Below are 16,215 nucleotides of genomic sequence, written 5' to 3' on the forward strand. Positions count from 1 at the left end.
TTCTAGGACACAGTAATGAAATGACTATTGACTTAAAAATTCTAATCATTTTAAAAATTATTTGTAGATGAATTCTGACTTATTTTGGTTAATGTTAACAATGCTAAGTGAAATACATCTATTGGGACAAATCATGCTTTGTAAATGTATTAATTTTTCCATAGTAATTTTGGTCAGACAAACGGTTTTCTTTTTGAAAAATAACTTGAGTCTAATAGCCCCTTTCCTGTTTTTGAATCTCTAGTATAAAATCAAGGATTAGAAGAGTAACCCAACAAGTGTATTCTGTTAGGAATTTGGTAAAATGTTTTAAAACCCTGTAAAAAGTTGTATGTTTTTCATGTGTTGATGAGATTGTTTTGTTAATGACCCATTCTGTGCCATCTATCACATTGTATCATATAATGAAATGTTGGATAGATATTGATGAAATAGATTATTTATGGAACTTGAGTCTAGTAAGCTCAGAAATTAAACTGTAAACCTAGGGTGTTGATCATATCAAATACTCTTAACTTTGCCAAACTCAATACATTGCTCTTAACAATTAAAAAAAAATTGAATGTCAATGTACAATGCCATCTAGGTCCATCTAGGTTTTGGTGTTTATCCAGAATGTTTTTCTTAAGAGTATTTATAAAAGGTAACAAATTAGTATTTTTGTTGAGCCAAATCTAATTTCTAGTTTAATTTTTTTTTTCTTCCTGAGACAGGGTTTCTCAGTGTAGTTTTGGTACCTGCCTGAATCTCACTCTGTAGACCAGGCTGGCCTCGAACTCGCAGAGATCTGCCTGGCACTCCCTAGTTTATTTATTTTTTTTAAATGATGTATTTAAGGTCCTACTTTATATGGAAGTTAAATCCACACTGTAGAAATTTCCCTAAAAGGCTTAAAATACCTTCTTAGGGGAAAAATGCCAGTTATGTCCTTACTATATGTGGGAAATCTGGTTGTCAGTGCTTTAACACAGATTTATTATTATGCACCATTAACTGATAACTTGCTGTGTGGAATTGTTCAGAGGCTACATTTGAAAAGGTATTAAAATGACTTAATATGCTCCATTTGCAATCTAACTTCTGATCTGTGGCAGGCAGGGACTTATTTGTAATAAATGAATGGCAAATGATGTTGGAGTATCAGAAATGTCTTTTTGAATGGGTTACCCTTTAATGACCACTGTATGCAAATAAAATTAAATCATGGTTTAAAAAAATTCTTAATCTTCTTAGCTCAGCCTCCTAAAAAACTGAGATTATAGGCATGTGCTTTCTAAACTTGAAGAATTCTTGAGAATGTTTTAGATAGGTGTATCTAAAATATGTAATTTGTAAATATTATAAATTAGTTCTAGGTGCATGAGTGTCTTAAATGATTTTTCTGTTATTTATTGCTTTGCTTTCTCATTACGTCTATACAGGAACACTGCAGATATTTGGAAAGTCATGCGTTTTTGTGTATATAATACAAATGTATTTATAAGTAAATTTTAAATTAACACATTATATTAATTGATTTATTGGTCACAATCTAGTTATTTACACACCAAATGTTTTTTAATTTTACTGACTTAGACCTGAATTTATCTCATAAGGTTCTATTATATTATCTCTTCCATCTTTTCTTTGTAGTACTTAGGAATTTGTGTCATTGTGATAGGGATTTCTGCTGTTTACAAATCAACGTATTAAACATTTCTTCTGGTGCTTTTTCTTCCTTGTCTTTATCATCTTTATTTTTGACATCATCAGGTCTTCTGTATCCCAGCTGGCCTTGAACCCAAGGGAAATGACCTTTCCAATCTTTCACCCCTAGAGTGCAATGATTAAAAGCATAGGCTACCTTTTTTTTTTTTTTTTTTTTTTGAGACAGGGTTTCTCTGTGTAATTTTGGTGCCTGTCCTGGATCTCACTGTGTAGACCAGGCTGGCCTTGAATTTACAGAGATCTGCCTGGCTCTGCCTCCCGAGTGCTGGAATCAAAGGTGTGCGCCACCACCGCCTGGCCATAGACTACTTTATTGGGCTTTTTTTCTTTTTTTTTTTTTTGAGACAGGGTTTCTCTGTGTAGCTTTGCGCCTGTCCTGGAACTCACTTGGAGACCAGGCTGGCCTTGAACTCACAGAGATCTGTCTGTCTCTGCCTCCCGAGTGCTGGGATTAAAGGCGTGCACCACCATCGCCTGGCTTTATTGGGCTTATAAAGTGCTGAAGATTGAACACAAATCTTCATGCAAGCATTCAGCCAACTGAAATAGTCCATTTGTTTGTTTGTTTGCTTCTTTTTCTAAGACAGGATCTCATGCTGTATTGCAGGCTGGCCTAGAACTCATTATGTAGCCCCAGGTTAGACTCAAACTCTAGGAAATCCAGGTTTCAGTCTGGGATTGTAGGTGTGAGCTACTATACCCTGCTAAACATTATTGTTTCTGACAATAATGCAAGGTCTATAAGAATCAGAAAAACAGGCAGCTTCTTTTGTGTGTGTGTGCTGTGTGGCTGCTACTACTTGCAAAAGCTATAGAACTGACCCAGCTTTTTCTCTATCAATCACTTTTTCCCTTTATTCTTTATAAGGCTGATTTTAATAAGAAAGCTCCTGGGCAAAAATAACAGTCTGTAGGCATTAGTTCTGATATCTCTGTGGCCTAGGAGTTGGATTGTCATGTACTTTATTTGTTCAGCCTAGCATAGAATCTGACAGTGATAGATAATTGGGCTAACCACTGCTTCTTTGCTAAAGAATTTAGGCTATCTGACCATCAGTGGAACCAAAAATATTTCTCTTTAAAAAGTCTTTGTCAACAGTAAACAGGACAGGCGATGGAAAGACTTAAAAAGTACAGAGGAGAAGAGAAAGGTCATTAGCTACAGTCTCAGAAAAGTATTTGATTTCTGAAACTTACTTGGAAAAATCAAAAATTTTTACTCAATTGGCTTTCTTAACAAGGTGCGTGGGCTAGAAGGAATAAACAAATCTTGGCCAGCCAAATCTGCTTTTCCTGAGACTTTCCTGTTCTGATTCTAAATTTCATATCCTTAGTCATATTATTTTCATATTAACAAGTTGATCCTCTTTGGGGATGTTATTTATTTTATACTATGTTCTAGTATATTCTAAGTATAATTTTTTGTTTGTTTTTGTTTTTTTGATTTTCGAGACAAGGTTTCTCTGTGTAGCACTGGCTGTCCTGGATCTCGCTCTGTAGCCCAGGCTGGCCTTGAACTCACAGAGATCCACCTGGCTCTGCCTCCCAAGTGCTGGGCTTAATCCGATATCTTTTTGACATAATTTTTAAGTGAGTTTTCTGTATCTACTACAGATTTCAGAATTTACACCAACTTGTAGTTAGAGTTTTCCTGCCTGGCCCAGTCAGGACAAATCTCTCTCACCCACCAGTCCCACAGTCTCTCAGACCCAACCAAGAAAGCACACAGAAACTTACATTGTTTAAAAACTGTATGGCCGTGGCAGGCTTCTTGCTATCTGCTTCTTCTATCTTAAATTAACTCATTTCTATTAGTCTATACTTTGCCACATGGCTTCTGGCTTACCGGTGTCTTTTCACGTTGCTTTTTCATGGCGGCAGCTGGCGGTGTCTTTCCCCAGCCTTCTACTTCCCAGAATTCTCTTCTCTCTTGTCCCGCCTATACTTCCTGCCTGGCCACTGGCCAATCAGAACTTTACTTACACAGAGTGATATCCACAGCACCAACTTCCAGGATAGTGAGGAGGATTGGGTGCAGCAGTGACAGTGTGTGGGCAATCTGAGGAAACCACTGACATTTAGCATTCTTTGCTTAAAGCAGGGCCATTCTGGCCACATTTCCTCAGATAGTGAAGTATAGATCACTTCTTTCTTGCTGTCACTTTTATTATCATTTAAAAATCAGGTCTCTGCCTGGGCTCAGTGTGCCAGGCTCTGCTGGCTCCCCATGGGAGACCTTGGTTTGGGGGATGTGGGGATTCGGGGTAGCTTGGGAGAGAGGGCTGGGGGGTGGGAGGAGGGAAGAGGGAAGATCTGGGGGTGGTGTGTGGAGTGAGTGGAAAATTCCTTAGTAAAGTGTAGTAGGGATCTTAAAAGTCTTATTAATAAAAACAAACCTGAGGCCAGTTATTGGGGTGAACGCTGGAAGATCAGAGAGACAGAACAAGCCACAGCTACCTCACCTCGCCAGTTCCTCAGCTGGTCTTGTTTCCTCAGACTGCAAACTTATCTGAATGGGTCTCAGCTGAACTGTTGCTCCAAAGCCTAAAAGCTTAACCAGCCAAATGCTTCTAGTTTCTGGTCTTTATGCCATATATCTTTCACTTTCTGCCGTCACTCCCTGGGATTAAAGGCGTGTGTCACTATGCCTGGCTGTTTCTAATGTGGCCTTGAACTCAGAGATCTGCCTGGTTCTGCCTCCCGAGTGCTGGGATTAAAGGCATGTGCTACCTCTGCCTAACCTCGTGTTTAATATTGTGGCCGTCCTGCTCTCTGACCCCAGATAAGTTTATCTTGGGGAACACACAATATTTTGGGGAACACAATACCACCACAGTAAAGAAAAATGAAAAAAAAAATCAAGTCTCATTTTGTAGCCGAGGCTTATCTCAAACTTGTGATTCAGCTTGGTCTTCAGTCTAATTGTACCTTTGCTAGGGCTAGCACTTTCCCCTATATTGATCATTTTTATAGACTTTTGTATCTTAAGTCCTGTACCCTACCTAGTTAAGGCCACCCAACTCATATATGCTTCTGAAAATGTGTACTTTTCAGATAAAACAAATGATCAAATTTAAATAACTATTTCATTCCTTCAACCCTGCACATCCATCTGTAGTAATTTTCATTTGTAGGTCATTTTTTCCTTGACCTCATTAAATATATTCTACAGTTCATCAGGGACCTTCTTGGTAGTATGCTCAGTTCTAACTTTTCTGGAACATTGATTTGCCAGTTTTCTCTAGCTACACTTAAGTTCTTTTTCTGTTCCTTCCCTTAATTTAGAAATATAAACATTAAATGTGTTTCTCCTTTATGCATTTCTGGACATTTCATATCTGCATACCTTTATCTTTTAAGAGAAAAGCCTCATAAGCTCACCTCTTCTGGCTGTCTAAGGTGACCATTGGTCTTGGTTCAAGATAATCCCAGTTTCTTCCTGACTATGTAGATTGTCTTTTAATTCAAACCCATGCAGTTTACAGGGGCAGTTATATCACCCCCAGTTTCTGTGTCACCATCCTCTTTGACCAAGAAAGTGCTTAGAATCTTCAGTCTTGCTGCCCTTCTTCTCAGTCCCCGTCTGTTGTTACTTAACTCTCCCCTCTTTCCCGGTTCTAGTGAGAGAACCAAGCCCAGCAAGTGGCTGACCCGCCAGATGGCTGACTTAGTATTTGTGGAGCTTTGTCTTCCTGCAGCCTTTGGTTCTGCGCACTGCTGCTTTCCTCATCTCCCTTGACTTTCGTAAGCACTGCACTGTGAGTTTTTCTTCCTCTCTGGTGGCCTGTCTGTACTGATCCTCCTCCCCACTCCTTTCTTAGCACTTTGACTAGTATGCCTTCGTTCTTCTCCTAGCTTCATAGTCTCATGATTTTCCTAATTTAGGCTCCATAGTTTCAGTTGTATTCTTGCAGTTTTCTGCTACACCTTCAGTATCTTCTTTCCTTTTCGCCATTTATCTTTCAAAATCCTTTACTTTGTCTCTGCCTGATTCAAATTCAAGCACCCTGAAAGCTTCTAAAGAAAAAAAAAAAATCACCTGTGCAGTTTGTGGCCAGTCATATTCTCATGATTGTTAACTATGTGTAGGATTACAGCGTTGCTCAGAAGTCTTACTGTTCCAATGCAAAGTTACTTTTTATAGTGAACTTGATCCTAGGCAAAGGCTGAGAAGGCAGCTCTTGAGTTAATTCTTTAAACAGTATTCACTCCACCACTTCCTCAAAGACCTGTAATTTCCTCTCCACCTCAAACTGCATTGGAGTGTAAACATATTCACATATTTCCTTTCTTAGTAACAAAATACCCATCGCTCTTAATTCTCAACTCCTTTCTCTTTGTGAAAGTTGCCTTTTTTCTTCTTTAGTCCTGTGCAATCTGACTTCTGTTCTCTTTACTCCTTAGAACTTTCCTTGCTGTGATCACCAGTGACAATTCCAAAGCTGCTGGATGCTTTTTAGTTACTGCCATTGTACTTTCTGTGGGTTCCGTGAAGCCACTTCTTGATTTTCAACCTCTGTTGGTCTGTTCTGTCATAGTTTAAAGTAGAGTCCTGTGTAATGCAAGCCAGTGCTGTCTTGAGGATGGATATCTGCTTTAGCTTGATGTGCAGGGTCAGACTTCCATCAGTTTCCAACAGAGACATTAATCTTTAAATTGTGACAATGCACAAATAAAGGTCTGGTGTTTTTGCTTCCCCCCCAAATATGTATTGTGAAGTGAAAAATGTACTTCAGTGTTGTCTTGATGCGACCTAGTAACTGCCCTGATCCACCTGGTATGTCCCTTCCTGTTGTACTTCATGTGTTCTTCCTCTCTGAGGTAACCATCTCCAAACTTTGGGGCTGTCAGCTTCCCTCCTCCTCCCTCCCCTCTTTCCATCCACATTTCCCTCCCCTTCATTAGTGAGTCCACGGAAAGAGGGTAGCAGGCTGGGCAGTGACTAGAGTACTACCTGCAGTTCACTTTTCTTTCTTTTTTTAGAATTTTAAATAGTAGGCATTCTCAGACTGAATCTTGCCAGGTTCTAACTTTTATTTAAATAAAAATGCAGTAGCTTTTTGTGTGCCTGTTTAACTCACAATATATCCCTGTTTTGACCTACAGCAAAACTATTTCTATTTTTATACTTCTGTGTTGCAGAAAAACAACTTAAAAATTAGTTAACTTTATGTCATCTCTCCATGAGATCAGCATATTTTTATTAGTAATTTGTGCTTACATTATATTTAGTAAGTTAATCCTTTATATAAATTGACTATCTTATATATTGATAGTAGCCAATTTTTTAAAAAAAATTTGTATTTTTATTTTTAATCTAACAATCATACCTATGTAACTTTTTAACACCTTGAACCAAATAGTGGCATTTTATGTAAAGATCAGGTGTATGTTCTTCAGTAATAGTAATACAGCTTCTGAGTCTATCAGAGAAGACTTTTAGTTATAAGAATATATATGGAGTATTTATTAAGGTAACTAAAGTGGATCCTTTTTTTTTTTCTAAGTTGGCCCTTGCCAGAGTTTGACCCAAGCCAGATTCGACTGATCGTTTATCAAGACTGCGAAAGACGAGGGAGAAATGTATTGTTTGATTCCAGTGTTAAGAGAAAAAATGAGGACACATCAGTATCGGTGAGTGTTGTTCATTTGTTTGAAATTTTATCTTGGGTATTTTAATAATTCAAGAAAGAATTAATATAATTTCAACTATGGTAATTTGTTAATACAAAACATCTCTAGCCTGTTTAAAATTCAGAGTCCTAATTTTGAGATTTTTTTCTCTCTTTTTTTCCTTTTTATTGAAAATAAACTTTTTCCCCCTCATATATCCTGATTACAGTTTCCCTTCCCTCTGCTCCTTCCAATTCCTCCTCACTTCCCTTCCCATCCAGATTTAACCCCTTTCTGTCTCTCATTAGAAAAGAAAAACCAGGTTGGGGATTTAGCTCAGTGGTAGAGTGCTTGCCTAGCAAGCGCAAGGCCCTGGGTTTGGTCCTCAGCTCCAGGAAAAAAAAAAAAAAAGAACAAGGCACAAGAAACATACAGATGCAGAGACCCACTTAATCACACACTCAAAAATTCCCTAAAAATGTTAAACTGGTAGCTGTGAAAAGGACCTGTAGGGTAGGGAGGGATATGTGTGTGTGTGTGTGTGTGTGTGTGTGTGTGTGTGTGTGTGTGTGTGTATGTATGTATATATGTATATATGTATATATATACAAAGTAAGATTTTTTTTAAGCCATGACATGACATTATGAGACAAGGAACCTCTAAAGATGCCATTGAATTCATTTTCTGTTGGCCATCTACTGCTGGATATGCAACCTATCCTTAATAGTAGTTAGTTTCCCCAGTGAGACTCCCTTAGAGAAAACTAAATTTTCATTTGTAAGTGGTTATCAATTGGCGATAGCTTCTGGATTAAGGATGGGGACATTTCTGTTTCTCCTTTCAACTTTAAGACCCCATCTGATACAGACCCATACAGACCCTGTGAATGTTGCCTCAGTTTCTGTGAGTTCATATAGGTGTTAATCTTGTTGATCGAGAGTACCTTGTTTATTTATTTTTCTCTTGGTGTCCTCCATTCCCTCTGGCTTTTATGATCTTTCTGCCTTCTCTTCTGCAGGGTTCCCTGAGCTCTGAGGGAGGGCTTTGATGGAGATAGTATTTTATGGCTTAGTGTTCCAAGGTCTCTAACTCACTGCATGGCTGGCTGTAGGTCTCTGTATTTGTTCCTGTCTGCTGCAGGAGGAAGGTTCCCTGATGATGGCTGAGCAAGGCACTGGACTATGAGTACAGCAGAATGTCATTTGGAGTCATTTTATTGCTGCATTCTTTTAGAAGAATGATAGTATTTGGTTTTACCCTAGGTCTCTGGGCTATCTAATCTTAGGCTCTTTGTCATCCATGCAGTGTTAAGTATAAGTAGTACGAAAACCTAATACAGCAGAAGTTTCCTGAAATATGTACATGTATAATGGAGGAGACAGAGATCCAACTGGATATCTCTTGTCACTAAATGAAGCTTCCATTACTGGGAATAGGTTACGTTAAATTGAATTGTTTGCCAAAGGGGTCTGTCTCATAAGAACCCCCAAACAACCAGGACTGTAGGCTGCTCTCCACAAACTGATGGCAAGGCCCTATTGCTGAAGATGACACCTACACAACTTATTGAACCTGGAGAAGTTGTGCTGGTGCCTACATAGAGCCTTCACCCTTCTGTGCTAGTATCTTGGTTACAGGAAGGTACTCTGCATGCTACCAAAGGAGAAATGTAAACACCAACCCTTTCATCTACAGTGATGTCCTGTTTGCAAGATATGCTAGAGCAATGTTGGCACAAAGCTTGTGGGATTAACCAACAAATATCTGATTTGACTCCATGAATTTTTGTTTGCTTGTTTGTTTTTTTAAGACAACACTTGGGTTACATGTCATCAATCTAACCAGAAACTGGTTTTGTTTGACATTTATTCCCTTATACCTGTGGGTCACATCCCCTCTGAGAGTCGAACAACCCTTTCACAGGAGTCACCTAAGGCCATTGGAAAACACAAATATTTACCTTACAATTCATAACAGCAAAATTACAGTTATGAAGTAGCAACAAAAAAGGTTTTTATGGTTGGGGGTCACCACAACATGAGGAATTGTATTAAAGGCTCTCAGCATTAGGAACATTGAGAACCACTGCCTTATATGATGATGTTATTAAATATGACCTAGGAACTACTGGGAGCCTTATAGAGAATCTGCTTAGACCTCTGATTGTAAAATCAGGGAAAGTGAGACCTAGAGAAGGGAAAATATTTATCTGATGATATAAAGCAAATGAAGTCTGAAGTCCTGATAACATACTTTCCCTACTCTTAAGTGGAGTCAAGAACCTGTATCTGTTCTTTAAATCTTTAACACCATATTTTGAAACATTGTTATTAGTTTAGCAACAATAAGACGTTTATTTGGTTGGGCAAGAGAGCCTAGTGTTGGCTACTGCCATTACATCTTAAGACATAAAGACAAAGTGCCCCAGGCCTAGAATGGGTTTCTCCCTCTTTTTAGGTTGTCACTTTCTACCAACATTCCAATGATCAACTGAAAACAAAATACTTTAGAGGAAGTTTTTCCTATCAGTTGAACTTTTTATTGAGAATTTTTTTTTTTTTTTTAAAGAATTGGGTTCATTTGAGATTTTTGCCTTCTGAAAAAAAATGAGTATGTATTTCATGGTCTGTTATCTTATTTACAAATGTGTCTTTAGCATCTGCCACAATAATAGGTGTTCATCTTTTTTGATTGCTAGATTTTACTATATTGCACCTAATTATTAAGAAATTTCAAACTTTTAGAGATTGTGCTTCGTGTAGATTGTTTATCCCCTTTCTCACACTTTGTAATCTGATGAGAAAAGCATCTATAACAAGTTACCCAAGGGTTTATAAAATACTAAGTACTTGGAAATTTAGCAGCCTGTGCCCTCTTAGTTTCTACATATAGCCTATTAGGGCAGGTAAATAATGAACAAATAAACATACACATAATTCTAAATTGTGAAAGTACTGTGAAGAAAGCTTACAGAATACTTAATAAGATGCCAACAGTAAGGAACTATGTTTCTATCAATTTGAGTGACAGTCTCCCTTACTGAAAAAGTAAAATAAAAGCTGAAATGTGAAGAAATAACAGTAACAGTTGATAAAAAGTCTGCAGGGTGATTTGGGAGCTTGGTAAATTGGAGAATTAAAAAATCCCACCTTGGCTGGAGTGATAGCAAATAATATGCAAAGTAGCTGGAGGTGAAGGTTGAGTAGGGATGAGGCAGGGGCATAGTATTCAGGGTTAGATGTTTGGATATCCCAAGTACAGAGGGAAATCACTGAAGAGATCAAACTTGAATTTCAAAAAGTCACCTTGTCTGCTGTATGAAAAGTGGTTGGATATGGTGATGGGAAAAATAAAATGTTTGATAAATCCACCATTTTAGTTTGAATAGCTTAAGTGGTAAAAAAAAAAAAAATCTCAAAGTCATAGAAATAGAGATAATTAAGACCTTTGAAATCTAAAAACAACTATAAATATGATCATGAGCACTTCTTTGTATTTAGGCTACTATAAAGCTTAACAAAAGTTTGCTAAGTTTGACAAATTAACTAACATTAACAATACTCTTGCTTAGTCCAACATTTACTGAGGTTTTCTTTGTGTCTGGTAATGTTTTACTACATTACAGTGTCTGGCACCTTTATCTTGATTAATGTTGCTCATTGTGCATTTCATTTATTCTGCATCTTTTTTTAAAAATAAACCTTACTTTTTCTATATGTCTTGATTTATACTGTTTTCCAAATTTCTTGCCCATCTTTTCTGGATTGATGCTTCATTATTCTCTCCTGCTCATGTCTTTTTCTGTGACCTTTTTCTTTGCCTATATATATATTGATAAAGGGTCACTAACATCAAGAAAAATTTAAAAATTTGTTGCATTTTATTTTATTGTGTGTGGAAATCTGATTACAAGTTTCAGGAGTCACCCCTCCCACCATGTGGAATCTGGGGATGAAGAGCAGGCACTTATACCAACTGAGCCATCTTGTTTCACCATAACAAAATAATGTTTAACTTTCTCTCTGTGTGTGGTTATTCAGACAGAATAACAAAACAGTACAGACTAGAAGGTCAGGATGGAGTGCTGGCATGTTGGGTTTTTGGCAGGTTCTCTTCCAGATTACAGACTGTTGATTTATTGTAAGATCACTCTGAAATTGTTTCTGTATGGGTGCTCTTTCCATTATGAGATGCTCCCCCCTTATTACCAAAGAACATTCCAAAGTCCGGACCTCCTAATACCATACTATCACAGATTCATATTTTAACACCAATTTTGGGGAGACATGGTGTTCATACCCCTCAGTCCTTTTTTGTATCTGTTCCTTCTTTATTGTTTCTCAGTGTCTGCTAATCTCTCTTTCTCTGTTAGGCTATCCTTGGTGTCTGTTTTTGGTGTTTCTCTCTATCTCTTCTTTCTTTCTCTTTTCTAGTGATCTTTCCATGGAGTATCTTGGTCTCTTCTCTTTCATAATAGTATGTCTGTTGGCCTTATTCCTCCAGTGCTATGCACTTGCTACTCAACCTTCTTATCTCCCTCAATATCCTGTATCTCCCTCCCACTCCCACTGATTCCCAACCTTGTTAGTGAGGGTTTCTATTCTGTGAAGAGACACCATGGCCAAGGCAACTCTTATAAAAGAAAACATTTAATTGGAGTGGCTCACTTATAGTTCAGAGGTTTAGTCCATTATCATCATGGCAGGAAACAAGGCAGCATGCAGGCAGACAGAAGGAACTCAGAGTTCTTACATCTTGACTCGCAGGCAACATGAAGTAGTCTGTACTAGGCATAGCTTGAGGATAGGACACCTCAAAGCCCGCCTCTACAATGACATACTTCCTCCAACAAGGCTACACCTCCTAATAGTGCCAGTCCCTATGAGCTTATAGGGGCCAATTACATTTAAACTACTACACTATCCTTTTCCAAGTTACTCTTCCAAATCTTCATCATTTTTGTTTTTGTGACCTGATGAGTTTCATTAAGGTTGCTTATAAGAGCATGGATTAGAGGTTATTTATAGGAGCATAGGTACCTTACCAGGAGCTATACTACTGAAAAAAATTGTCTCAGCCCTCCAGAGGCAGAGACAGGCAGATCTCAGTGTGGTCTATAGAATGAGTTCCAGGACAGCCAGGGCAACAAAGAAACCCTGTCTTGGAAAACAAACAAACAAAAATCTCTCCCTCCACCATTAAGTGCCTAAAGGTCCTCAGGGATGAGTAAGACCTTATAGCTCCCTCTCCAGCCTATACAAGATGTTGACAGGTCTAGTCTTGTACAGATAATTATGTGACCATATCATGTCCAGAAAATAGTGTTCTGTAACATTCCACTCCAACCTCTGGCTTTTACATTCTTTCTACTCTCTCTTCTATAATGATCCCTGAGTCTGGGAGGGTGTGACATAGACATCTCATTTATGACAGAGCATTCAGCAGCCACTTGTTCTCAGCACTTTCGCCAGTTATGAATTTCTGCATTAACTGCTGCCAACTGCAAAAAGATGCTTTTTTTTTTCTTTTCTTGAGATAGGTTTCTCTGTGTAGCCCTGGCTATCCTGGGAAGTCATTCTGTAGACCAGGCTGGCCTCAAACTCAAGGATATGCCTTTCTTTGCCTCCTAAGTCCTGAGATTAAAGGTGTACACCAAACAGCTGGCTTAAAAACAAGCTTTTCTGAACAAAACTGAAAGTGTCACTACTCTGTGGGCATAAGTACAAATATTTAAAAAGTGATTTGATGACATATTCATTTAACAAAATAAAAGTAGTAGATTCCTAGCTAGAGCCAGACCTACTGAGGCATAGGCTTTTGACTAGGTTTATAGTACTAACCATGAATTCTCTTTGTAAGACGAATTGCTAATCAGTCTTATTAATTAAAAACTCGGAGCCAGATATTGGGGTGAAAAACTGAGAGATCAGAGAAATAGGACAAGCCACAGACAACCTCACCTCACTGACACCTCAGTTTCTAAAGAGACCTACTTCCTGTATGCTCAAGCCTGTATGCCTTTCTGTTTTGCCATCTCATTTCCTCTCTCTGCCCAGCTATATAACTTCCTCTCCCTGCCCTGCTCTGTTACTTCCTTTCCTGTTTGTACAGATCTCCAGACATTTATGGTTAGTGCTGGGATTAAAGGTATGTACTACCATGCCTGGCTCTGTTCCCAGTGTGGCCTTGAACTCACAGAGATCCAGATGGATCTCTGCCTCCCGAGTGATAGGATTAAAGGCATGTGCTACCATTGCCTGACCTCTGTGTTTACTATAGTGGCTGGCTTTTTACTCTGATCCTCAGATAAACTTTATTAGGGTGCATGATATATTGGGGACACAATACATCACCACATCTCTTCTGTAAATCAGGCCTCAAATCTAATCAGAAAGCAGTAGGTTATCCCTGTAATCTCTATATCACTCTTTTAACAATGAGCACATATTGCCCAGCAGGTCGGTATTTTAACATTCAGGGTTCACTGCTTTCTTCCACAATGGCCTTCATAGCACCTTCTACATTATGAAAACTAGCCAGTAGGGAGGAATTTCTTTTAGGTAAATTCCAAATTGATTTCTCTGTGTCTTGTAACCAAAGTGTGTTATATTTTTCCCTAATAGGATCTTACCATCCAAGAATGGTTGGCAACCAAAAGCAATGACAATAACTTGTTTTATGTGGAGGTCTCTAGGGCTTCTCTTACTAGTAACTTATAGGGTGGTGGCCCATGTCTGGCACTGACATTTTCATTTAATAACCTCTGTGTTAGTATTGCCCACAAATGCAGGATTCTTGTGTTCAAAGAGCTCCTTAAAAATATTTTTTTAGTTCTTTGAGAGTTTCATACAACATATTTTGATGACATTTATACCCCCTCTTCCCACACCATATTTATATTCCAATTCTTCCCAGATCAACTCCACTCCCTATGCACTCAACTTTTTGTCACTTAAAAAAAAACCCTCAAGACTAATTTGTGTTGCTCAGATATTCTTAGATAGTAGTCTTCTGCTGTGACATGGTCAAATTTCTAGGGCATACACTCATAAAGAAAAGCATCTCTCTCTGATGTCAGCAGCTAATAGTTGCCAGTAACTCTACAGCTAGGAGTGGGATTGTGTGTTCAACTCCCCTCTCCATTCTGGGATTTGTTCTGGTTTAGACTGGCACAGGTTCTGTACGTGCTGTCGTGACCACTTGTGAGTTCATATGTGTAGCTGCTCTGCTGTGTCCAGAAGATAATGTTTCCTTTTAATTATCCAATACCTCTGACTCTTACTCTTTTCCAGCCATCTACTGTAGTGATCCCTAAGCCTTAGGAAGTGCAGTATGTATGTTCCCTTTAGAGCTAAACATTCTGTAGTCTCTTACTCTCTGCAGCTTCATCAGTTTTGAATCATTTTGTTAATCACCATCTATTGCAAATAGAAGTTTCTCAGGTGAGGGTTGAGAGATGCATTCATCTATTGGTATAATGATAAATCATTAGGATTTTCAGTTTAATAATATGTCTGTATAGCAGCATAATAGTAGATGGTTCTCCCCTCAAGTCTGTGACCTGTTGAGCCATAGGTTTTTGGCTTGGTGATGGTACCAGATGTGGGTTTTATCTTATGGAATGAGACTTAAATCTAACCAGAAAGTGGTCAGTTACTTTCATGATGTTCATGCCACTATTGCCCCAGTACACATGTCATTCTAGACCAGTCATTCTTGTCACTTGTAGGGTTTCTAGCTGGGAATGATTGCTGATTACTTTTCTCCCCTAGTACCTTGGATAGCACTTTCTAGTACTATGAAAACTAGCTAATAGGGCTGAAGCTTCCAGGTCCATATCAGCATAATTTTACCATGTTCTGTGACTTTGGATGAGTTGTTTTAAGCAAAAGGATCTTACTGTGTAGTTCTGGAAGGCAACTAAGACCAGTGGCAATATCCTTTATTGTTTGGAGATCTGTGGAACCACCCTAGAAACAACCCCAAAAGGAGAAACCCATTCCTGGCAATGGGCTTTTTATTTAAGCCTCTGATATCTAGGGGCATTGTTGCCTTGTTACACCATAACACTTTTTAACACTCTCTCTCTCTCTCTCTCTCTCTCTCTCTCTCTCTCTTTCTTCTCTTATTCTCTCTCTGTGTGTCTCTCTCTGCCTCTGTCTCTCTCTGTATTTTAGGAAGATTCTACAACAGTAGGTTTCTACATGTCTTTTTTAAATGGTCTTTAATGTTATTTATCCTTCCCCATACTCCTTTATCTATCTTACTCTTCACTTCCTGACCCAAGTTTAACTCTTTCTGTTCCATCATTGACTTTAAACTCTTTATACCAGTGTGTTCTATCTCCTCTTTCTTGACAGCTCCTTCCTATGGTCCCTTAGCAATTTCCTGGCCTTTATGGAAATTCCAAAGGAAGATTCAAAGCTAATATCCACAAATGAGAGAAAACATGATGTTCGTCTTTCTGGGTTTGGATTAACTTACTCAAAATGATTTGTTTTCAGCTGCATCTATTTGTCTGGTGTATGTATTAAAAAGAAAGCCACATACATAAATAGACCCAGCAAATGTCTATCTAAAACTGTGTTTGTTTAGCAGGCATATGGGCACACACATGCACGCACACACTTTTAAGCTCTGTCCCCTTAGAGAATGCAGGGACCATGAGAATCCAATATTATGAACATATCTAGCCTCTAAATGATTTTTCTAAGTTTTTTTATTTATTGAAATGAGCCAGATCTTCGAGAAATAACTTGTCTGTGGACAGAGACAAGAAGAGGAAAAATTGAGCTTGGGACTTCTTTTTTGATGGGGGCAGCTTGAGATGGTTGAGACACATTATAGCACTTAAGTACTTTGGTTGACTGATGGAAAAGTGCTTTGTAGTATGA

At 38.4% G+C, this 16,215-nt stretch overlaps 1 protein-coding gene across 2 annotated transcripts in view; it reads left to right on the forward strand.

Moving 5' to 3' along the window:
- Fnip1 (folliculin interacting protein 1) overlaps positions 1–16,215 on the forward strand; it is an 86,374-nt gene that overhangs the window by 25,379 nt on the left and 44,780 nt on the right. For both annotated transcript variants that reach the window (XM_036195131.1, XM_036195132.1), the window contains exon 2: positions 7,215–7,341. In XM_036195131.1, coding sequence (XP_036051024.1) covers positions 7,215–7,341 — 127 coding nt within the window. The remainder of the gene's footprint in view (positions 1–7,214; positions 7,342–16,215) is intronic.

The sequence above is a fragment of the Onychomys torridus genome, chromosome 8 (assembly GCF_903995425.1).
Source record: "Onychomys torridus chromosome 8, mOncTor1.1, whole genome shotgun sequence".
Classification (NCBI taxonomy): domain Eukaryota; kingdom Metazoa; phylum Chordata; class Mammalia; order Rodentia; family Cricetidae; genus Onychomys; species Onychomys torridus.